The sequence below is a fragment of the Gastrolobium bilobum genome, unplaced genomic scaffold (assembly GCF_033153095.1).
Source record: "Gastrolobium bilobum isolate Gb01-03AN ecotype WA unplaced genomic scaffold, APGP_CSIRO_Gbil_v1 utg7986, whole genome shotgun sequence".
Classification (NCBI taxonomy): domain Eukaryota; kingdom Viridiplantae; phylum Streptophyta; class Magnoliopsida; order Fabales; family Fabaceae; genus Gastrolobium; species Gastrolobium bilobum.
In genome coordinates, this window is record NW_026899159.1 from 467,393 (window position 1) to 492,056 (window position 24,664).

General features: G+C 34.0%; 1 protein-coding gene across 2 annotated transcripts; it reads right to left on the bottom strand.

The window, feature by feature from the left end:
* Positions 1–10,875: 10,875 nt before the first annotated feature.
* Positions 10,876–24,026, bottom strand: LOC133287813 (uncharacterized). Of its 2 annotated transcripts, XM_061485496.1 has the most exons (16): positions 23,887–24,026; positions 23,679–23,787; positions 23,245–23,313; positions 23,043–23,159; positions 22,874–22,947; positions 22,143–22,245; positions 20,852–20,894; positions 19,449–19,511; positions 14,070–14,299; positions 13,322–13,442; positions 13,097–13,200; positions 12,673–12,786; positions 12,417–12,587; positions 12,191–12,334; positions 11,960–12,105; positions 10,876–11,307 (listed from the first exon to the last, which is right to left on the bottom strand). In XM_061485496.1, the coding sequence occupies exons 1-16, from the start codon at positions 23,948–23,950 to the stop codon at positions 11,156–11,158; spliced, it is 1,824 nt and encodes a 607-aa protein (XP_061341480.1). In that variant the 5' UTR covers positions 23,951–24,026; the 3' UTR covers positions 10,876–11,155. The 2 variants fall into 2 exon arrangements, with proteins under 2 accessions (XP_061341480.1, XP_061341481.1); XM_061485497.1 differs by lacking the exon at positions 10,876–11,307 and having other exon boundaries at positions 11,968–12,105; positions 12,191–12,272.
* Positions 24,027–24,664: the final 638 nt, after the last annotated feature.

The window sequence follows — 24,664 nt, forward strand, 5'->3', positions numbered from 1 at the left end:
CATAAGAATTGCCTCATTTTACCTCATGACGGTGTTGACTTCGGCGGTTCATAAGCTGTTGAATAGAGCAATTAGCGGCATTTTTAACCGCCGCAAAATGTTGGTTTTCTTGTAGTGAACATATATCATCATTTCCCTCCTTGTACTGAATCTTCCAAATTTCTTTTTCTAAGATTGCTTTATGGTATCACAACCTTCCTTTTGAGGGTCTAACCACCATCCGTATCCAATGTCCACACTATATTTTGGTTCCAACAGATCTTTCCAAACCATTGTTAATGGTGAAACTTCAAACCGCAACAATGAAACACAAAACCCTACTGCCTCATCTCTTATCTCAAATGAAAGTCCATATCTTATCATCAATGGACATCAATTTAATGGAGATAACTATTTCTTGTGTGGTCTCAAAGTGTAAGTACCTCAAAGGAAGAGGAAAGGTTGGGTATCTCATTGGTGAAATAAAAGAACCCGATGAGGACGATCCAAGAAAGAATTGGCTGTTACTTGTTGTTTTTCGTCACATATATTTTTTATTTTGTTCCTTATTCAAATAGCATTGTTGATATACATGCACCAATAACATCAAAGGGAGCATTACTATCTGGCTGATCCTCTGATAAAGATACCCTGATGGTTCATTGGCAGAGTATTATTGAATCCCTCAACGTCATCCTCTGTACACTGATAGAGAACTTTGTAAGAAGTGTAATTTCAATTTATGAACCACCAAATATTAAGCAATTATCTCCTTGTTGGACTTGTTCATGTGATTTCTGAAAATTGCTTAAACGTTCTTTTGGATTTCAGGTGCCTCCCATTCTTATCCAAAAGATCTTCAGTCAAACATTCTCATATATTAATTTGCAACTCTTCAATAGGTAAGTAGTTTTTACATACATCATTTAACATAAGAAATTGTGCATCATAATGTTTTCATCTTAAAATGTGGAAAGGTTAACACCTTTTTTTCAAATGATTACCGGTCTTCGTTTTCGCGAAAGATGCACATTCAGCCATGAGGAATATGTGAAAACAGGATTGGATGAATTAGAGTTGTGGTGCGGCCAAGCAAAGAAGGTACTTTGTTTTTGCTTTTACTATAATTTGTTTATCTTGAGTTTGTACATTTATTAATTGGGTTTTAACAAAATAAGGTGATGAATTATGATTGTTCTATGTGATTTTTGGATTGATGTACACATTTTACTAAAAGCTCCAAACTAATTGCCTTAAGTTTGCAGGATTAAGGGTCATCCTGGGATGAGCTTAAGCACATAAGACAGGTTGTTGGATTACTGGTAAGTGTGTCTTGTTTGATAATATGACACCTTTTCATGCTATTATCTTGGCCATGTTGTAGCTGATGGTTCATTATTTTGATAATCAATATTGGTTTTCTAATCAAATTTTATTTTCTTTTTTACTTACCTTAATCATATAAAATCTGAGAGTTTCATAATTAGGTTTGGTAATACAAGATAAATACTTTAAAACTAAAGGATTGAGGGAATTTGATTTTACTTTTAGACTTAGCTTGTTTAATCTAAATGCTTATACTCATATTAAGTAACTATAATTATTTTTCTCGGACAAAATGCCTTTAGTATAGGTTATATAAAGAAAATCATGCTTAAAGAAATTAACGTGAGACGTAAATGGACATTATTTTTATATGCAGGTTATTCATCAGAAGCATAAGATTTCCTATGAGGAAATCACTAATGATTTATGTGCTGTAAGTATTTTAGCTAATAATAAAGAGAGTGAAATATGTTATTAACATTTCTCATTAAATAAATTTGTTTTTTTAAAAGTAAAAATATTTTTCATTGGATACCAATTGCGGTGGTTAAAAGTGACTGTAAAATCTAAAAATAAAAAGTTTAATAGTTGGAGAAATATTCTTAAATCGACCTTTAACCTTCATTGCATTTTATCAAAATTGCGAAAGCAATGTATATATGTTAAAAAAATGTTGAAGTGAATTTTTTTTATATATTTTTTTAAAATCTTAAATGGAAATTATCTTGAAATAATGGGGTAACTTCTTGAAAAATAAAAATAGGATGACAGTTGTTGAGAACTGAATGTAACATAAATGCTTAATATTCCTATTTATTTTTTCTCACTTAAAATTATAACTTAAATGAAGAGAAGAGACGCCCGCTTATATTATTAATGCTTTTAAAAAGAAGATAAATGTAAGACTATTCATATTACAACCGCAATCAAATTATCTCTTTAAATTTGTACGAAATTAGTACTTGTTTTAGAAGATAGTTAATGTACCTCAGTAATCGGTACTATTTTTTTTACATTTGATTAATTTATTTCAGTATTTATTATTGTGAAATCAATCACTCCCGAACAACAGTTGCAATTAACTCAATAGTATTCGAAATGACTAATAGTTAAATTTTAGGACTTGTAGAAAACGAAATTATTGAAGAAGAAAGAATTAACTCAACAAATCACATGCATTCATTCAATGAAACTTGAAAAAAAAAATATTTATAATTCTATTGATTTTTTTTCAAGAAAAAAAATCTATTGGTGTTTCTTTTATGTCAGCTGAAAATTAAACAATAAAACATAGTCTATATCATGTAATCCAATAAATTTTAAGTCACGTATTTTCGATGAATTTCAAACATTTAAATGTAATAATTTTGTATCTGTAGTTAAACTTAGTGAATCATTAAGTACTCAACCATTTATTCATTGGAATAACAATGGGCAAACTTAAGATATAATTTTCAAGTTTTTCAAACTAACAATGATATTTCACCTAATAAAATTAATCATGTCATTTTTAACAGAAACAGTTTCCAGATAATATATTTGTTTACTGTTGTACCTCTAGCCAAGTCTGTCAGTGCAACATTGTGAATTTTTTATCGGTTGATATAACATTTTCCTTTTTAAATATCACGCTTTGCATTGCCATTATGTATTCCCCAAAATAAGGAGAAATTCTTAAAGTGTTATAGACACAAAACTAAGTTCACTTTTCAAATTGCTTTCACGATGGCTTTTAAAATTATTACAGATAAAAAAAAGCTGGGAAGTAAGAATTATGATGATAATAGTTTGACATCAATTTATCAACAATATTAGACAAAAGAGCCTTACCTAACTCAGGTACTCAAATCTAATTGGAGGTTTATTCTGGGTGCATTGAACTTAGGCTAAAGACACACAAAAAAGAAAAAAAAAAGAATCACAGTTTCTTAACACAATTTCTTACAATGTTATGGAATTAATTTCCTTTGTCAATTTGAAGAATAAAATTGAGATACTATTCTGAATAATTAATTCAATTCTAAGATCTAATTCTAATGTGGACCAATATTAGTAGCCATAAAAGATCCCGTAAAGCCATAGTTTAACCCAAGATAAATGGTCAAATTAAAGATTTAACCAGTAAGAAAGCATTCAGTCACGCGTAAACGCAATCCCGCAGGTTATTCAGTAACACAGATAGCTATACTCCATCAAGCATAGGTTTGTCAACCCCCTCATCATTGAAGGACAAATAGTTAAAATCTTGATTTTACATAAAATTGAAAGGAGGATGAAAAATTATAAATATAAAATTCTAACGTAAAAAAAATCATAAAAATATAAAAGTATTTGAAATTTTGATAAAATCATTTTAATTAAATTTTTTTGTAAAAATATAAATTTAAATCAAAATTTTAACTACCATATAAGTCTCAACAATACAGCCCACCAATAGTCACCTCATATAAAGTGTATGCTAGCAAAGGCACCTCATGTAAAATTGGATTCTTTGACAATTTACTTGGCATGTGGTTGCTACAATGATCGAAGACTTACTACCACTCATGTGGTTGCTACAGCCAGTATCCACATACCAAACATCTGGCTCAATTTGCTTTTCATCTTTAGCAACCATCAATAAGGTTTCACCTTCCTCCTTTTCTGCAAAGTTTGAACTTTCTCCTTTTTCTTTGCTATTTGGCAGCTTAGTATAACATTCAGATTGATAATGACCAAATTTATGACACCTGAAACATTCTACCTTGGATTTATCAGGGGCTCCTCCTCTGCCTCTGCCTTGAAATTGATCATTATTGGCTCTGAAATTAGTAGACCTTCCTCTGCCTCTGCCTCTGTCTCTACCTCTGCCTCTACCCCTTCCTTGAAAATTGTTGGAACGAGTATCGGTAGAAGCCTTTAATGCTTGCTCATCTGTGTCTTCCTGTTTGAACTTCTGTTCATGCACCACCAATGAGCTCTGCAATTCATCAAGTGACAAATCATCTATATCTTTAGATTCTTCTATAGCACAAACAACAAAGTTAAATTTTGCTGTTAATGATCGAATAATTTTTTCTATGACAGTTATTTCTTCTGTCCTGCCTCCATGAATTCGCATTTTATTGACAATGGTCATCACGCGAGAGAAATAATCTGCAATTGATTCTCCCGACTTCATTCGAAGTGTTTCGAATTCCGAGCGTAAAGCTTGAAGCTGCTGCCTCTTTGCTCTTGCAGAGCCTTGATACTTCTTTTTCATGGAGTCCCAAATATCCTTGGAAGTTTCTTTGGAAAGAATGGTTTCCAAGATAGAACGGTCAATGGCCTGGAAGAGATAATTCTTCGCCTTCAAATCCTTCAACTTTACTGCTTCATGAGCTGCTCGTTGTGCTGCTGTCAATTGAGCTCCTTCTGCTAGTGCTGGTTCAACAACACCATTGGTAACTACATCCCAATATTCCTTGGATCGAAGGAAATTCTCCATCAACATGCTCCAATGATCATAATGACCATCGAAACGTGGAATGGCTGCTTGCACAAAATTAGAATCTGTGGCCATGACTCTTCACTTTTTTTTTTTCTCAACTCAATTCCCTCACGTGTTTAACTCTCAACCTGGCTTTGATACCACTGATAGAGAAAAATTAAGATGCAGAAATATAACTCACAAAGTTGTCTTTCGGGTAAGAATGATATTGGGCCTCACACTTGAGGGAGGATGTTGGAAATAATCAAGTATGAGTTATAAAGAAGTACCACATAGACCAAGTGATGACATAACCTTTTTCTTGTAATTGGCCAGCACTCAATAAATTGCTTTTCAAATCAGGAACATACAATACATTAGATATTGTTTCCACAAAACCATTCTTGGTTTTTATTTTAATGTCACCTTTTCCCATTACTTTCACAGTAGAATGATCACCAAAACTCACAGTAGATTGAAAATTTTCATTCAGATGAGAGAAAGAAGACTTACTACCACTCATGTGGTTGCTACAGCCAGTATCTACATACCAAACATCTGGCTCAATTTGCTTTTCATCTTTAGCAACCATCAATAAGGTTTCACCTTCCTCCTTTTCTGCAAAGTTTGAACTTTCTCCTTTTTCTTTGCTATTTGGCGGCTTAGTATAATATTCAAGTGTGATGAGTCCCAAATTGGTTGGTAATGAGCTAAGTAAAGAGTATATAAGTGAAAGGACCCATGAACTCAATGCCTTAAGGTTTTGGGTTGAGACATGGTGTCAGATCCACTTGCTACGGTTGGTGTAGCCTTAGCTCATTGGTGGTGGCCCCCGCCACGGGCTTTCCCTGGACCCGCTTGACATTGGAGTTTGAGGGAACAAATTTTCCAACAGTGGTATCAGAGCCAACGATTTGGGCCAAGTGTTTGGAAGGCCTCTGCAGAAGGCTAGTGTGACCCTAATATTTGAAAAAAAAAAAAAAAAAAAAGACTTCCACAGAAGTTGTCTTTCGGGTAAGAATGATATTGAGCCTCACACTTGAGGGAGGATGTTGGAAATAATCAAGTATGAGTTATAAAGAAGTACCACATAGACCAAGTGATGACAATATAAGTGCAAAAGACCCATAAACCTACAGCCTTAAGGTTTTGGGTTAAGATGTGGTGTCGGCCCACTTATTGTGATTTATCATTTGGCCCAGTGGTGGATGTATCCTTTGCAAAGAGTTTTGGGCTCCCCCGTTCCATTCCCAACAATACTAAGCATATGTCGAACCTACAAGCAAATAATGTCTCATATTATTAATAAAGAGGCTAAGACCAAGGTATAATCATATTTTATCCCATTATACTTAATTTTAGTACTCAAATACTGGCTCGAGCTTAAGTATATGTGACATCAAAGATCTAGTCCTAGGATATTATCAATAAAGCATAGATCGCATAGATGCTAGTCATCACACCAAATTCCATTAATCAAACCAGACTTAAAGGTCCGTTTGTAGACGCTTATCAAAAAGGTACTTTTTATGCTTTACTTATTTTAGAAGTGTTTTTTACAAAATATAGATCTATTTAGATTTTTTTTTTAAATATTTGAATTTTGAAAAAAATATTTGACTTTTATTTTTTTCAGAAGCTAAAATTTTTGTTTTTGACTTTTTTTTTGTAGCTTCTACTTTTTTTTAAAAGCAGACATCCAAATAAATTTTATAGTAAAAGTGTTTTTCTTTTTTTTATGAAAAAAAGCAATTTTAACTAATTTTTTTTCCATCAAAATAGACCCTTTAATCATGTGTGATTAGACCGAATATCTCGTGGTCGGCAAAAAAATTAAAATATTACTGTTTTAATAAATAATTACGAATACATAGTTGTTTCGAAATTATCTACGAATCTATTGCACTCATTCACGTCCAAATTAAGCGTGACTATTCACGCCCAAATTAGGCATCCACGCCTAATTTAGACGTGAATCATCTGGTGTTGACACGTGACAAAAAAAGTCAACTTACGAACCGTAAAACTTTGAAAAGCCATAACTTTTGACTCGGATATCCGAATGAGGTAATTCTTTTTTTGATTCCACGTAACTTTTCGAGATCTACGTAATGACATCTCATTTGATATATTTTATCTCTCACAAACACAATTCAAATTTGCAATAATTGTATTATATAGTGTATTACCAAAAAAATTAAAAAATTATTATTAATAAGAAAAACAAAATAAAGATTTAATTTGTGATTTAAACTCAAAAATTAATTTGAAAAATTTGTATCAATAAAGAAAATAAATAAATATTCTAAACACTTGGTAGAATATTATATAAAATTGTATATGTTTTAATAATTAATTACGAATAAGTTGCCGTTTTGAACCTAATTACGAATATATTGCACTCACTCATATAACATTAAATTCAAAATTCAAAATTCAAATAACCTCCAATAAGTTGATTGCATTTTGTATTTAATAGGAGTTGATTGTGTTTTGTATTTAATAGGAGCTGATTGCGTTGTAATTTTATGAGTTAGTTACAGATTGTGCCAATTCAAATAAATTTGCTGGATGTTATTTGAATTTTGAATTTAATGTTATAGGAGTTGATTGTGTTTTATATTTAATAAAAAATTTGGTGCCATCTTATTTATAGATGAGTTAATCCATTTTGGTGCCATCTTTATAGTATCTTTGTTGCAAATTTGAATTGTGTTTGTGAGAGATAAAATATATAAAATGAGATGTCATTGCGTAGATCTCAAAAAGTTATGTGGAATCAAAAAAAGAATTACCTCATTCGGATACCCGAGTCAAAAGTTATGGCCTTATAAAATTTTAATGTTAAACTATTAATTTTTTGTGCCACGTGTCAACACCAGACGAGTCACGCCTAGTTTAGACGTGAATGCCTTGGGAGTCACGTCTAATTTGGACGTGAATAGTCACCCCTAATTTGGACGGGAATGAGTGCAATAAATTCGTAAATAGTTTTGAAAAAGTTATATATTCGTAATTATTTATTAAAATAATAATATTTTAATTTTTTTTTGTCTCTCGTGGTCTGATCAAATCCCCTTCCCTAAAATACCGAAACCTTTCACGCTACAAACACAGAGATATTAAGTTGCAGTAACATATTACGTGACTTACTAGCAAGTTAAACTATACGGAAACAACTTGCAGTAACAACAATTCAGTGTAATAATTCCTTCGAGTCCTCCATTAATTTTCTGTTAGAAGTATTTTGCAATTACAAATAGCCGTACACATATATATTGCTCTACACTCTGCAGGTGGATCCCGAATATGTGTTTTCTGAATGAATATTTGTAAGAATTGAAGTAAAAACTCACCACTTTTAGAACAACCGATTTCCCTCGTGCTAATTGATGAATTAACCTATATTTTGATAAAACTAGGCTTGAAATCAAGCTTTTGGTGGAGAGAGACTTGACATTAATTAAGGCATCGATCAACAATGATACTACTTTCACACGTTGGAGATGTTAGAATTCACATAATTTGTGATGTAACTTCTAACCAAACCAAAAAAATAAATTACCCCAGTGAAACAAAACCCAAACAAAATAGAAATACAACAGCAATAACAATCATTTGTCCTATTTCTAAGACAAGTTAAATTTCATTGGAAAAAAAAAAACAAGAAAATTTTATAAGGTGACGTTTGGTTGGGAGCTTTTCAGCGGATATCTATGTTTCTCAAGTATGACTTTTAGAAACACCATGTTTGTTTCAACGTATTTTCACCAAAAACCCATCTATCCAATTTGTATGGATTTATGAGAAACATAGATATCACACTGTTTAGAAACCCAATTTGAAGGTGGAATTTTTTGAAAAAACCGGTTATCTGACTTTTAATGCACTGTTGATTTCATAAAGTTACCTAATTTTTCCAGTAAAATTTTTCTCCACCAAAAACAACTTTTTTTTATATTTTTCTACCTATTTCAATTTATCTATCTTTCTAATCATTTCTCTATCTATTACATTTCCCTAGTATTCCAAAAAAATTTCCTCAACCAAACGCTCCCTAAGAAAAAGTGAGTGAATGATGTCTAATGGGTGCTACGAGATCATTCTAAGGAATTTATTCAAACATGCAAATATGGTAATTAGCTTCACTTGTTCTTGTCGTCTAATGGCAGCGTGCAAACTAGACATTAAGATGGTCCCATGATACCTTCCATCTCCACATTTTCATCACGTAATGATGGCTAAGACTCCACATTAAAACAGATAAGAAGTTCCACCAGATAATTATTTGTTCAATGATCTTTCAATGTCACTATTATATATATGAGGTTTGTTAAATGGACTTTTGAGAAGGTGCAGCTTCGGACATTGGATGGCGGAAACAGCCATAAAGATAGTGGGGGATAAAAGAGCTTAACTACGTGACAAAGCCTAATCAACAACCCATTTTGGACATAGTTCAAGATTAAAAAAGGAAGATAGGATTTTATTTTATTTTTTAGAAAAAGCATTGTCCACTTTCGCTTTTGCTTCATTACGTTAGTCGTTAGGTTTCATATACTAACATTGTGCGAGTTCAATTAAGGCGACGAAATAGTTTGCACTGTAAGAGAGACTAACCTACAGTCCCTTGGGGCATCCCATAAAATTAGAATGAAACATTAGTCTACTATATTCAAACTAATCCTTTATAATTGGAAAGATACGTATAAAAACCTATATGCTATGAAATATGGACTCTTTGAAATATTCGTATTTATATGTATATTTAATTTAAATTTTATCACCTCATTGACCTTTGATATACCTGCTTCGAGCCTTTATGAAATCCCCCTGCATTAACTGTCAAAAAAATTATACGTATATACATACAAAAAATAAACTTAAAAAAAGCGAAACATAAAAGTTATGCACTTGCAAAATAGTTACTTTTATGACTCACATTTGTATAGATGTATAGTTTGCTCCGTTAAGTTTTACAAAAGAATGTTTAAATTGGAATACCAGAACCGAACTTAGAGAGTCAAATGTATCAATATACTTTTAACGTGAATTAAAATTATTTCGTGTAAAGACAAAGTCATCTTCTAGAATTCCAAAACCAAGTTGCTTTAAAGTTTTAAGAGATAATTTTTATCTATTAGTCTGGGAGAAACAATTTTCCCCTTTGATTTAAGGACAATGTTTTTCTCGTGTTACATGAGATAATATTGTCTTATGTAGAGATATAATTAGATAAGTCCTACAATTAAAAAAAAAAAGAAAAAAAATACTATCTCAGATTTTGATGGATATATAACATGAGAAAAGGTTTCTCATATAACACGAAAGAAATATTTCCCTTGATTTAACAGGGAAAAAAGAAAACTGCATTGATACTAATGCACCTCTATTCTAGTACTGTTCTGCAGGTTCCTAATGCAAGACGACCCAACTCTGTTAATCACCTCGTGGGTGGGATGTCTTTTTCATCTTTCATATTTAGTTACTTTATTCTGCTGGAGCTGTGATGATGTAGGTCCAACAACGAAGGATAGCGAGCTCTGTTATGAAACCAAAACTTTGAGGTGGACCCGCGTGAATATTAAAGATAAAACCCAGACATAAGATCACAAAAGAAAATAAAAAGATTTTTTTTAAACCTATATTCTGACATTATCACTGCATAAAAATCTTCAAAAGCTACAGTTGCATCTTAGCGATAGCAAGGTCTTATTGGATAGGAAGGCTGTTGATAATAATAGAAAACAAGGAATTTACAATATCTGATATTAGGAAGAAACTAAGATAAGAAAACAAGAAGCCAGTATGATGGGATGGACGGTATTAAGGTGTGGTGAGGAGAAAAAGACCATTGTATAATGGACATTTAAGTAGGAAAGATAGAAAGGAGAAAATAAAAACGAAAAGAATATAAAATTGGCATTAATTTAATATTTTATGATACAATACAAATTATAAAGCACTAATCTCTATTCACATTAATATTAAACTCTAAATTCTTATTATATATGAAAATAAATCATGAAATATAAAGAAATAAGAAAATTATTTATTAAGAGATCATATAAGATACTCTGAACTATTTTAAGAAATAATTTTCATACACTGCAAGAGGTCCATAACCAGTTAACTAAAAGGAAGATTCCTATCGGAGCTCCAATATGTTTGATTTGAGAGATAGAAATAGAAATGAATAACAGTATATTGTCTAAACCACTATGAAAAAAGTTCATATAAAAATAACCCAAAACCAAGTGTTTCTATTACATCTTGATAGTTGATACAACAGATTGTATGTGTTCGGATGCACAGCATCTGATGAACTACTAACTATATTAGAACACAACTTTAATTCCATATTTCGTGCAACGTAAATCGAAATCACACGGAATTCGTTTTCTAAGGATCATCGTCATAAGGTGGAGCAGAGGTTGCTGATGATGGAAGAATCAAAGTAGGCTCTCCATTATGTACAAATTCAGTGCATAGGGAAGCATGCTCTGGCTTAAAGTCCCATGTATGTCCCGTCAAGTCCAAACGCCGAACATTACCTAAAGCGTGATAACCATAACAGTTAAATCTGAAGGTGACAGGAATCTTTGAAATGTGAAATTAAAATTTTCAATAGCCTGGTTACTCTCTCTCCTTCCCAACTCTTTTCTCTATCTGATCAAGTAACTTGCTAGCATTAAGTATAGAAGCATTTGCAACAGTATGAAGATATATCGCTTCCATTTGTGCAAGTTAGCATCAATGGCATTTTCCTCTTTAATTAGCATTTAATAGTTGTATAATGTGGTATCATATATAAACACAGAACACACCAAGGAATGATGCACACATAATAACGTATATTAAAGAAGATATAAGGTATATGTAATAGCTGTCACAGATTTAAAACATTTATTATTGAAACTTCAAAACATATTTTAGATGGCTAGATTTAATATGGTTCTACAAATACTGTCCTAGAACAACACATATATCAAGTACTTTAACCGAGGTTGAACTAGGAGTATTCTAGATAAAGTTAGTTACTTCTTGTGACTATAATGTGACACTACTAGCATCCAAGTAACCACAGATGGGAGTTTAGTGGGCATGCTTTAGCAACTAATCAATTAAATGATCACAAAGTTACTACCTGCCAGCATCTAAGAGTCAAGAGGTCAATCATAGAAGAGACAATAACAACCTAAATACCTTTTGCAAACTTTAATGCAGAGCAGATGATGGCCAGTGATTCTATTGGCATAAAATTACTTGCAGCATTCACTTCAACTAGTTTTGGAGCCTGTGACAAGAGCTTTGACAAAAACATGGCAGTTTCAATCGAACCACGGTTTTTGCTGTTCAAATAGGAAAACATGTCACATGATTGTATGTGCAAGATTAAACAAAAGCGATAGCAGAATTTTACGTATTAATCATGACCTTAGATTAATTTTCACCAGCTTAAGATCCTCCTTTATTAGTTTCTGAAGCTCTCGAAAACCAGATGAACCCAATCCAACTCCTGCAACATCAAGTACCTCGATAGGTGTACTCAAAAATTTCCCCAAAGATTCAGCTACTTCACTATATAAGAAAAAACAATCAAAATACAAATGGAGAGAGACTTAAGTGATGAAGAGTGAGATTTTATTGTCTACACACATACCTGCCAAGGAGGTTGTCAGCAACAGAAAGAGACTTCAATGGTCCTTTGAAGGTAGAAAGAGCATCTAGAAGATAGTTCACTCCATCACTGGACAGCTCACAATTCTCTAATTTCAAACAAGCCAATTGAGAGCACGTTTCAGATGCTCCAGCAAAATAGGGAATTAAATTCCTGTAAGTTTGATGATAGATAATTAGACACACTAGAAGAATTTCATAACTTCAAAATATACCTAGAACATGGAAATACAATTGACCTGATTCCGTCATCCTCAATGAAATTGTCACTTATATCCAGGTTCTCCAAGTTAGGCATGTGCACAAGAGCATCTCTAAGACTTTCTGCATCATCTTTCCGTAAATTGTTCCCCCTATAAGGCTATGACTAGATTAAAAATCTTTTGTTCACCAAGCACTGACCAAAATGGAAATATAAATGCAACGAGCTTATCAACATTGTCTTAAAGCAGCTCATATTAAGACTAACACATAAAAAGATGGAATCAGGACACTATGCACCAATATCAATATGTACCAACAGCAAAAGGTAATGCTATAGAGAAACCGTCTCATTCATTTTCTGTAAGTATCCGATTATTGATCACAGCCAACAGAAGTCTATTAATGAAGAGTTCTCATATCACACAGATAGTATACAAATATACTTTAGCACAGTGCTACCTCAGGTTAAGTACACGCAAGAGTTGCAAGGACTTTCCAATTCCAAAAGACGAATGTGAACCACTTGAGAATCTCCTTTTAAAGTCAGAAAGCCATCCTGCTATCTTGAAGAGGGTACATGAAACTGTTTGTTAGCTTAGAATAAAGGGCAAATCCCAGTGCACAAGGCTCCCCCAACTTTGTAGATCAAAATACATAATGCATAAAGTGTAGAAGAAAACTCACTTTATTCTCAGAAAGATCAAGGACAGATATGCTAGAGGAAAGATTGAGAAGAATCACAAAAAGATCTCTTGCAAAAGTCCGTCCAAGTTGGTTGTCAGATAATTTTAATGAGCACAGGGACCTAGTAGCAGCATCAGCATGAAAGAAGGTTAACATTTAACAAACAGAAAAGCTATTATCTAGTTATATGTCCAGGTGAAATACAGCAAATAGCATACTAATCATAATAAGTACTCCCCAACTAGTTTAGGATAAAGGTGCTGTTGAGCATACTAATCATAATGCAAACTGTTGCAATGATTAAAATAGTATGATGATATTCTAGTCATGTTAAAAACATAGTAGGGGATTATCTAAAGTATTAGATCTAATGTATTCCAATAAGATGAATGCTCCTCAAGAAGCTAGTCAATTTCTTCATTATCAGTCAAATTGATGTCATAATCATATTATATTGTAATATTATATTTAAGCGGCAGCTATATATAAACATTATCCCCCTCTCCACAATCCATTGCTTGCCAAAAACAACAAAAAAAAAAAACCTGGAGGAACAACTATAAACACAATTCCTTGAGAAATAGCACGTGCATCAGCAGTTGTTTAGTTATATTAAAACCAAACTAAATTTTTGAATCCTGATTACTAGGAGAACATGTCAAACCTTCATAATAAAACCACAGTATGAATAAAGTTGATAACAATCAAACAAAAACAAAAATAAAAAGGTAAACTTATGCTCATGTACCTTCCTGAAGACAAAAATGACACAAGTTCACCAGGTAAAGAAACTTTGCATGGTTCCAGAAAACTTGAGGCTATGATTGATAAGTGTTGGATCCCATATCTTTGTACACTATTTATGACCACAGAACCGAATATTGCCCTCAAAAAATCTGTGGAGACCGTGCAGTGAATAAATTCCAGTGATGTCAATGTTCTACAATGTTGCCTAAGAAGTTTGCATAATCCATCAATCTGTGAAACAGTGCATATGAAACCATCAATAAGGTCATAAAGAGGCATTTTTTTACACTTGGAAACACTACTAATATAATCAATCACATTTGAAAAGTAAAACATATTTTAACACACCAATCTAGAAGGTTCTTCACCAAGGTATAAAATGTCAATCCTCTTTGCTCAAAAGGTACTGAATACTTTGATTTATAAATCATCACAAGGACCAATTGAGAGAAAGAGAAAAGCATATATTGAAGCTTAATATAGGTCCTTCAACTTATTAGTCACCGACTCACCATAGATAGCAAGTATGCATAAAAGGGGCATGGTTTCTCACCTTTACTTCAATCAGTACATATAAAAGCCCAAGTATTCAAGTAACTTGAACGGGGCCTAACCTAACGATACACATGGCCCAAAATGCTTACGCCCAAGATACTAGTAGCATGCTACACAAGCCTTATGTACCTTTAGCATTCACTTCTCCCTCTAATCTGGGTTTTGGGATGTTTTATGTATATCTGATAGGTACCAGAAAAAGAATTAAAATCTGATATTGTATTGATAATTTCAGGAAACATCGCACAATGAAAATTGGAGAATGCAATGTAATAAGGGAAGCAAATACTGGCAATTAGAGAAGCCAGTTTTCTCCCAGTATACCAAAGGTGTCCGTGTCCCAAATCCAAGGTTGTTCAAATCCAGATCTTACCTAAGATCAGAAATAATAAGATCGTAAATTGTGAAATCGACAAAGATTGTAAGATTTTACTTTCTTATTTTCAATAAAAAAATAATAATATTTTTATATATAAAATAACATTTAAATTATAATTTCAAGTATAAAAGACACCAAATATAAAAGATAATTTAAATATAAAAGATAAACTCAAATAATCGTTAAATTCAAAATTTTAATAATAATTTATTTATCTAATAAATCGATTTTTTTCTTAAAATATAGAATTATATTTGAAATGTATATCAACATCAACATCAACAACACCTTTATCCCAAATTAATTGGGGTCGGTGGTAGATGAACCCACATGAAAGATACAAAACGGTTGAAAAAAAAGAAAAAAAGCAATAAATAAATAAATAAATAAATAAATAAAAATAAACAAATAAATAAATATATATTATATATATATATATGTATATATAAATAAATAAAAGTAAAAAAGAAAGGGACAAGAAGAAGTGGGGGAAATGAAGGGGAAAAGGACTAAAAAGAGACCATCTGGAACATAGGAATAACAGCGGGTCTAACCCTCCACCATACTTATAGCTTTTCTCCATTCTGTTCTAAGACATACTGTCCGCCAATCTATATCCCACTCCATTAAATCTTGTTTTACTACTTTCCCCCAAGTAAGCTTCGGCCTACCTCTGCCCCTTTTTTTTTTTTTTTTTTTTTGATAACACCTCTGCCTCTTTTTGTGTTTAGCTCTTGGTAACAAACTTCTGTTCTTACAGGAGCATCCATGGGTCTTCTCATCACGTGCCCAAACCACCTCAATCTATGTTCTCTCATCTTCTCGGCTACCGGTACTACTCCGACCTTTCGTCGAATATCTTCATTTCTTATCTTATCCATCCTTGTGTAACCACACATCCACCTTAACATCCTCATCTCTGCTACTCCCATCTTATGCTCATGTTGCCTATGTGTTGGCCAGCATTCCGCTCCATATAGCATTGCCGGTATTACTGCCGTTTTATAGAATTTTCCTTTTAACTTCAGGGGGATTTTGCGGTCACACAAAAATGCAGATGCACTGCGCCATTTCATCCACCCTGCTCTGATTCTGTGATTTACATCCTCATCAATCTCTCCACCATTTTGTAAAATGGAGCCCAAGTATTTAAAAGCATCTTTTTTGGGTACCTCTTGACCATTTAGATGCACAGGTTCTTGGTCCTCATCTCGTACCAGAGAAAACTCACACTTCAGATACTCAGTCTTGCTTCGCCTTAATGTGAATCCTCTGGATTCCAATGTGCTTCTCCACAATTCAAGTTTTCTATTAACACCCTCCTTGCACTCATCAATAAGCACAATATCGTCTGCAAAAAGCATACACCATGGCACTTCCTCTTGAATATCTTTTGTTAGTTCATCCATAACTAAGGCAAAGAGGTAAGGACTTAGAGTCGACCCTTGGTGTACACCTACCGTGATAGGAAAATAACTTGATGATCCGTTACAAGCTTTTACACATGCAGTAGCCCCATCATACATATCCTTGATTGCCTTTACATACTTTAATGGAACCTTTTTCTTCTCCAGGACCCACCATAAAACTTTCCTTGGAACCCTATCGTATGCTTTCTCAAGGTCTATGAACACCATATGCAAGTCCTTCTTCTTTTCTCGGTATCTTTCCATTAGTTGTCGCATCAAGAAAATGGCTTCCATGGTACATCTTCCTGGCATAAATCCAAATTGATTTACAGAAACCTTGGTATCTCTCCTCAAGCGATGTTCAATAACCCTCTCCCACAACTTCATAGTATGGCTCATTAGCTTAATGCCTCTATAGTTTGAACAATTCTGTATATCTCCCTTGTTTTTGTAGATAGGCACAATCATACTTTTCCTCCATACATCAGGCATCTTATTCGTCTGGAGAATCTTATTAAAAAGATTGGTCAACCATTTTATTGCCACATCCCCCAGGCCTCTCCACACTTCAATAGGGACACCATCAGGCCCCAAGGCTTTATTAGTCTTCATCCTCTTTAAAGCCTCCTTAACTTCATGTGTATTAATTCTGCGTACAAATCTTCTATTCATATCATCATACGCGTCCTCTAAGTCCACCTCGCTTGTATCTCCACCCCCATTAAACAGCTTGTTGAAGTATTTCAACCATCTTTCATTTACATCTTCATCTCTCACCAGAAGTTTTTGATTTTCATCCTTGATGCATCTAACTTGGGTGAGGTCTTTACTTTTCTTATCCCTTATCTTTGCAAGTTTATAAATACCTCTTTCACCATCCTTGCTCCCAAGATTTTTATACAACTCGTCGAAAACCTTGCCTCTAGCTTCTCGCACTGCTTTCTTTGCATTTTTTCTCGCCAATCTAAACTTTTGCAGGTTCTCTTCACTGGGACTTTTATGCAAAGATCTAAAGCACTCCTTCTTATGTTTAATTGCCTCTTGCACCTCTCCATTCCACCACCATGTTTCCTTTGTATGAAATCCATTTCCTTTGCTTTCTCCCAACACCCTCCTTCCCAAATTTTGAATTCACTTAGCCATCTCATTCCATATTGCATTTACTCCTCCATCAAACTCCCAAGGTCCTTCGTGCAACATTCTATCATTGAACTCTCTCTCTTTTCCCTCCTTAAGCTTCCACCACCTTATCCTTGGATTCTGAGCCCTCTTCTTCATTGTACGTACTTTGTTGAACCGAACATCCAAGACTACCAGCTTATGTTGCGTAGCGACACACTCTCCAGGGTAGACCTTACATTCGACACAAGAAGTTCTATCTTCTCTTCTAGCCAGAAAGAAATCAATCTGACTACGATTATGGCCACTATGATAAGTGATTAGGTGTGACTCCCTTTTTTGAAAAAAGGTGTTCACTAACATCAAATCGTAGGCAAGTGCAACATTCAAGATATCTTCTCCAGTCTTGTTTCTCGTCCCATAGCCAAAACCTCCATGGATTCTATCAAAACCTCCATTGCTTTTACCAACATGACCATTTAGATCTCCTCCTACGAAAATCTTCTCCTCTCGAGGTATTCCCCTCAAAACCTCCTTCAAGTCTTCCCAAAATTGGCTTTTATCAGTTGGTTGCAATCCAATTTGGGGTGCATACACACTGAGGATATTCAGGATTAAGTCACCCACAACAAGCTTAACCAGAATAATCATGTCGCCTTTCCTTTTGACGTCCACAACTTTATCTCTGAAACTTTTATCGATCATAATTCCAACACCATTTCGACTCTTGTTCGTACCTGTGTACCATAACTTGAAACCAGTTCCATCCACTTCCTTGGCCTTTTCTCCAGCCCACTTAGTTTCTTGCAAACAAACAATATTCACTTTCCTTCTAGCAAAAACATTTGCCAACTCCCTCAATTTACCCGTTAAGGTTCCTATGTTCCAGCTTCCCAATCTCATCCTTAACCCCTGGGCTGTGCTTGCCCGCCACGCTCGCCCATCTGCGTGTTGGGACCCTGGCATACTTCTCACTTGGCCATTTGAAATGTAATATAAAGTAATATTTAAATGACTACTAAATTTAATTAAAAAAATTAATTTCTAAAGGAAAATTTAACAATCAATAAAAAATAATTCTGATAATTTAAATAAAAGAAAAAAATGAAAGTAGAAATTTATAAATTTGAATAAGTAAAGAAAAATGCAAAGATAAAATTTGAAATGGTGGGTAAGAGGATGTACGGTTACAGTAGACTTTTTCTCGTCATTCTGCAAGATGCTTTCTCTTTCTTTCTCTGTTTTTCTCTTTCAATGGCCAAGTTTGTTAGCAAGTGGTTGTCCTCTTTGTGGATCTAGTCTCTGACGGTCACTGCCGTTCTTCTTCCCTTTCTTTCTCTTAGTACTTGGGTTTTTTTCCCTAGATCGTAGAAACCGTGGGATCGGCCAATCCCACCAATTCTACGCCTTTGCCCGTTGATCCCAATCAATCCATGTGGAAAGCAATCCCATATGCAATTTAGATCGCTTGAAGGAAAAATATCATAGGATTGTACGATCCTACGATATTTCATGCGATTTTAACAATACCCAAATCCACTCACCAAATATGGGATTTACCCATGTAACCATAGTGACCACGATGGCCATGTTTTGCCATGATAGTGGCCACCTGTCGCAATGTGATGGTGCTAAAGTATTGCTATCAAGCGCAACTGACTACTAAGGACTGTATAAGAGAAATAGTGAAGAAGATAGCAAACAGTAACCAGGTTGGAAACAGTTGTAAGTGAACTTTCACTTATTTTATAAACAGCTTGTTTTAGTTCATTTTAGCGCAATTACAGGATGAGCAAAACTCAAAAATTCAATTAATTAAAGATTTGGAACAGATAAGTTATACAAACATACAAGTACAAAATTACAAATACATTATAGAATATAGATTATACATATCTATAGGAGGAAGGAAGCTTACTTGTTCCTTGGATCTGATCCATCTTAGCACCAGACTCTGCAGCTTGCAACTTCTCAACAAATCCTGCAAGTTAGAGCACATGACATCATACCATGTTACATGGTTTTAAAGCATTAAACGAACTGGAATTTAGGAAACCATCATATGATACATGTCTTGAACTGTAAACTATAAATTTAATTTGTGGTAATCAGCTTCTAAGGAACATCAAAATCACCTTCATCCCAATTTAATTAGGGTCAACAGTCCATGAACCCATATAAAAACAAGAACAGAATAAGGAAAAATAAATAATAAATAAGAAAAAATTCAAAAAAGAAATAAATTATGATTGAAGTATTAAAAACGAAATGTTCCAAAATGCTTTGACAATAACAAACAAAACTAGTTGCTTATAGAAAATGACCTTTAGGAGGAACCAACAACTGAAAATTTATCAATCAAAAGATTGCCCAATGAATAAATTATTTAAGTTATAAATCTTTGTTAGAGAAATGTAATATAAAACCATTGATTGGCCTTCACTTAATAGCTTGAGTTATTAGGTGAGATCGTTGTTTATCATGGTATCAGAGCCTCCGTGACCAAGGGGTCACAAGTTCAATTATTAATGCCCCTCACTCAATTAATGAATAATAAATTAAATATTGTGCAGTTTCTTATCATGGGTAGGCGGGGCTTGTGCATTGTCTACCCTTCAAGCTCAATGGGACTCTCGTATAAGAGGATGTGTGAGAGAAATATAATATAAAATCACTGATTAGGCCTTTACTTAACAACTAAAGCTTTTGCGTTGAATTGATTTTTTACAATCTTATAAGGTATGAACTTGTATCAGCCAATGCTTTCCATAAACTTGTTAAAAGCTACAAATGCATTTGACCAGATGAAAATATAATGACTATGGTAGGAACTTCACCCCAAAAGCTAGCTCGTACGGTAGCAGAGCCCAAAGTCCATATAAACCCCACACCAGAACCTTATATTTCTGATGTGGGATTCCAAGTCCCATACCTTGCAACTAGATCGTAACATCCCACCATGCTCTGCAGCCCACGCGGCCTAGCTTTGCGCTAGTCTTTTTACTAGCTTTGGGCGAACACTGCAATGCCAGCGTCACCAGCCGCGCCGCTTGATTGCAACTAGGAGACATAGTGAAAGGTTCTAATTCCAATTGGTACGAACCTTGGGAGAGCCTCATCACCAAAGCTAGCTCGTAAGGTAGGAGAGCCCAAAGTCCATATAAACCCCCGCACTAGAACCTTATATTTCCGATGTGGGACTCCAAGTCCCATACTTTGCAAATAGATCGTAACAGACTACAATTCCAAAAAGATAAATAACAAACAAGCAGTGGAATTGATCAGGGAGTTTTTCATGATATTCTAGGATGCACAACTTACACAAGTTTCTGAAGTATATAGAAAATTTTGCAGTCTCAGACAACTGCAAAAAGACAAAGTGATATAAGAAGCGAAAGAATTGGTCAAGATAAAGTGCAATAACACATTTACCAGCAAAGTTTCAATCATCATGTATTATATTTGTAGACAAATGCAACATTAAACTTTAAAGTAGGGAAACAGTGTTGTGAAAAGCAGTTCATGTGGTTGCCTAGACAGGGCAGAAACAGCCTCCCTGCCTCAGATGGCCTAAGGCGAAGCAAGTTTGATGACGCAGCCCTAGCGTGGCTGTATCATGCATTTTCAGCCAACTTACTTATTTTGTCTCACTTAAAATGTTTAGTAGCCAATGGTATCTAATAATCTAAACAGGTATTTTGGTCTACTAACACAATCTGAACTTAATTTACCAAGCAATCCGAGAAAAAACACCTAAAATTAGAATCTGAATTTATCTGCTATGGGTCAATTACAGTCCAGAAGCTGAACCTACCATTATCCTCTAAATCCATGCTCATCCATAGCCTCATATCTATTTTGGACTGAAGCTACGATTTCCCCCCTTTATCTCCAGTGAGATATAAACCATTCATGAGCATTAACAAACTACTTAAGATTTTAGGAGAGTAGGTTTATGACAGAATATTAAAGCCTTGATGACCAAGTAGTCAGGAGTTTAATTCTTGCAACCCCCATTCTTCAAAATAAAAATTGAATTTCAACACAAGGTAGGGTGGGCTTGTGCATTATCCACATTTTAAGTCCAGAGGGCTCGTGTGAGAAAATGTACTACATAAAAAACCATTCATGAGCCTTCATTTAGCAGATTGTAGAGTTGATCTATGCTATCTCTCTCTATTCCCTAATATTTGCAATTGTGTCATTGTTTGGCCTCTTGACTTGCATTTCATTCGATGTGCACTTACATTGTAATACTTCTAGTCAATTTGGATTACATTATGTTTTCAAAGTATTGTCATGACTTAAGTTGCATTTAAATCTCATCAAAAGTGATGCAGGTTTTGGGGGTGGCTGCCCAAACCTATTTGTTGCCTTGTGATAACTCCGAGGGAAAACCCAGCTAACTAGTCAGCTGAATCTGAAACGGATAATCAAAGCGAGTTCAACTGATTATGTAACACTTGAGCTTCACCAATAGAAAAAAGAAGTATTTATCCAAGAACACAAAAAATGAAATCCATGGTTCTCTTCTTTCTTTATTATTTAAAGGCAATCCTAACTGATTCTTTCTATATAAATTATGACACATAATATCACTTTAACATCTTACCTCACATGGCTGCCAAATTGTAGGCAATGGTAAGACAGTTTTGAATAGTCACAAATTGAATGAATTTCATGTCCCGCAAAACCAATATATTTCAGTATACTGTCTGAAAAGAAAAGGGGTAAAGTGAAAAAATTCAATAAATTATCAACGAAAAACTAAAAGTATAGAAATGGGGGGTGAAGTGGGTTGTGCAACCCGAAAGTAAGATTATTTACGCACAAAGTTCAGGGTAACTTAAATAAACAGATATTATAAATTTAATTGATGCAAAAGCAAACTCTTTGCAACTTAGTTTTTCTCACAAGCTCTATCTCCATTCTCCAGGAGGTGTCAGAGAAAATATTTGAAGCATAAAATGGTGCTTCAATGGTTTTTGCAAAAGGATGACCAAGCAATTCAAGAAACTTTCAATCATCCATACTGCCCCTTCATTCTTTGTCATCAGCCAAAGGCATTCTAGAGACCTAGACTGCCGTCAAGTGTCTAAGTGACAAAGATTATGTTTATACTTAAAGCTGAAAAGTAATACTGATATTTTAATATCACATGTTGCAATCACAGCTCTTCATGAACAAAAAGAACAGCGGCAAAAGTATCATTTAAGGAGCAAAATAAAATTATTCCATAACCACTTTCAAAAGTGAACAGACTTTTGAGTTTGACTAAGCTAGACATAGAAGGCAGCTTCACCTAGAAATTTTCATTAAAGAGATAGCAGATTAACATAGTACCTGAAATCTGTATGTCACCAATATATCCATTAAAAGATGGGATTAGTGCTATCTCTGCTGCTTCATCTAGACAACTGTTATTTCATGTAGATTGTAGAAAAATGTAAATTTTGAGTAAAAAACCAATATTAAGCGATAAACCTAATACAACACTTTATAGTTTATATACTTTTGCAAATGGGTTTCCCAATACGCTTGCTGCCAGTCGGTTGGTTGGATCTGATTAACGAGACAAGGCCACCGTAACTTAAACAACATCTGCCAAGCTGTATTTAGATTAAAATCCCTGTAATAACAAGATTCCCCACAATCAACAAAGATACCACGAGAATGCATTTGCACAAACGGATGAGTATGAAATTCTTGGCAACCTTGAGCGTTTTCTCTTGTTTGTTGATTCATCGCAAGAAAACCCTTCCTCATTCTGGTCCTGGAACGGCCTGTTCCAATAATAACACATACAAAAGATCTAACTAAGGTAAAAAAACCAAAAGAGCATAAAAGAAACAGCCGCGGTTAAGACTTAGGTGCAACACAAAATCTAGAAGACAGCTAGAGCACTTAAAATACAAAACCTTTCACCAATCAATAATGTATCTTCACTTGTTCAGAATTTTGGTAGTTCAGATAAACAATAGTTAGCCAACACATAATTGAAAAAAAGGAAAAAAAAATATTAATAATAATCCAGCTAATACTATACAAGAACTACTCAAAATACTTTAGGTGAGTGAATAAATTATGCATTTAAAGACGAAATTAGGATGATAATGCTGACGATAGTGAGGGTAAGAAATGAACATACAGGTGATGTTGGAATTTGCGCAACGCGATTGGGGGCAAACGCGCGATTAAGGTATCAAGTAAATGGAAAGGAAGGTCGTATATAGCCTGAAGAAGAAGATCATTATCCCCTGCAACCATTCCTGACTCTAGGTTACACTCCAAATACACTACAATTTCAAAATCCTTTATAGAAAAGAAAGAAAGAATAATTGTGTAACGAAATTTACCGAGGAGAAGTTCTTGTGCGAGTGTGTCGATGCACAGAGAAATCAGAGAAGGAGCCTCCGCCATTGCATCAGAACTATTGCTTCTGTTCTGTGTAAAGGAGAAGGGAAAGGAAACATAAAAAATCAACACTCACTGTGCCCGGTCAATGCGGTCAACGCCAAACGCAAACCTTATCGTTTTATGAACCATCGCCACGCAACGAAGCCGTTCCACTTGTTTATGAATTTATTGCCAATTTGTTATTAGCTAAGCTATTTTCTTTGGCCCCACACTGCAGAAACAGTAACTTGTTTATAGAAAATAAAAATAAAATTTATGCTATTACATCTGTTTCAAAATTTATGCGAATTTTTTTAACGCGTATTTGTATTCAATTTTAGTAATAGGGGCATAAAAGAAAATGGATAAAAAATAAGAGATTAAAATAGAATAAAAATTTCCTATTTTAGTAAAATGATGTACTCAATTTGGTACAACTGTAGTATTTAAAAAAATTTCCCATGAAAGATTGAGTCCAATTATGTTGGGCTCGTACAATATACATTCTTTTGTATACGCAACAGCGTGGCAACTGGCAACAAACCAAGAGAAATGAAATAAATACAAAGGCGTCATGTCTGGTGAGTAAGAGAACAAAAATAGAAGATGATGGAAATAAGGTACACATGTGGGTGATCAAATAGATAGAATTATGTGAAAATAAAATCTCATAACTTTTGTATAATATTTTAATGTATTGGAGATGAAATATAAAGCATAATAATATAAATAATTTGT

Bases quoted from the DNA above. Each gene is read 5' to 3' on its own strand.
- LOC133287813 (XM_061485496.1), bottom strand. From the start codon at position 23,950: ATGGCGGAGGCTCCTTCTCTGATTTCTCTGTGCATCGACACACTCGCA. The intron at 19,512-20,851 runs GTAAGTTGTGCA...TCTAACTTGCAG, and splicing joins TATATACTTCAGAAACTTGT to GATTTGTTGAGAAGTTGCAA. The intron at 12,106-12,190 runs GTCATGATTAAT...CTATTTGAACAG, and splicing joins CTGGTGAAAATTAATCTAAG to CAAAAACCGTGGTTCGATTG.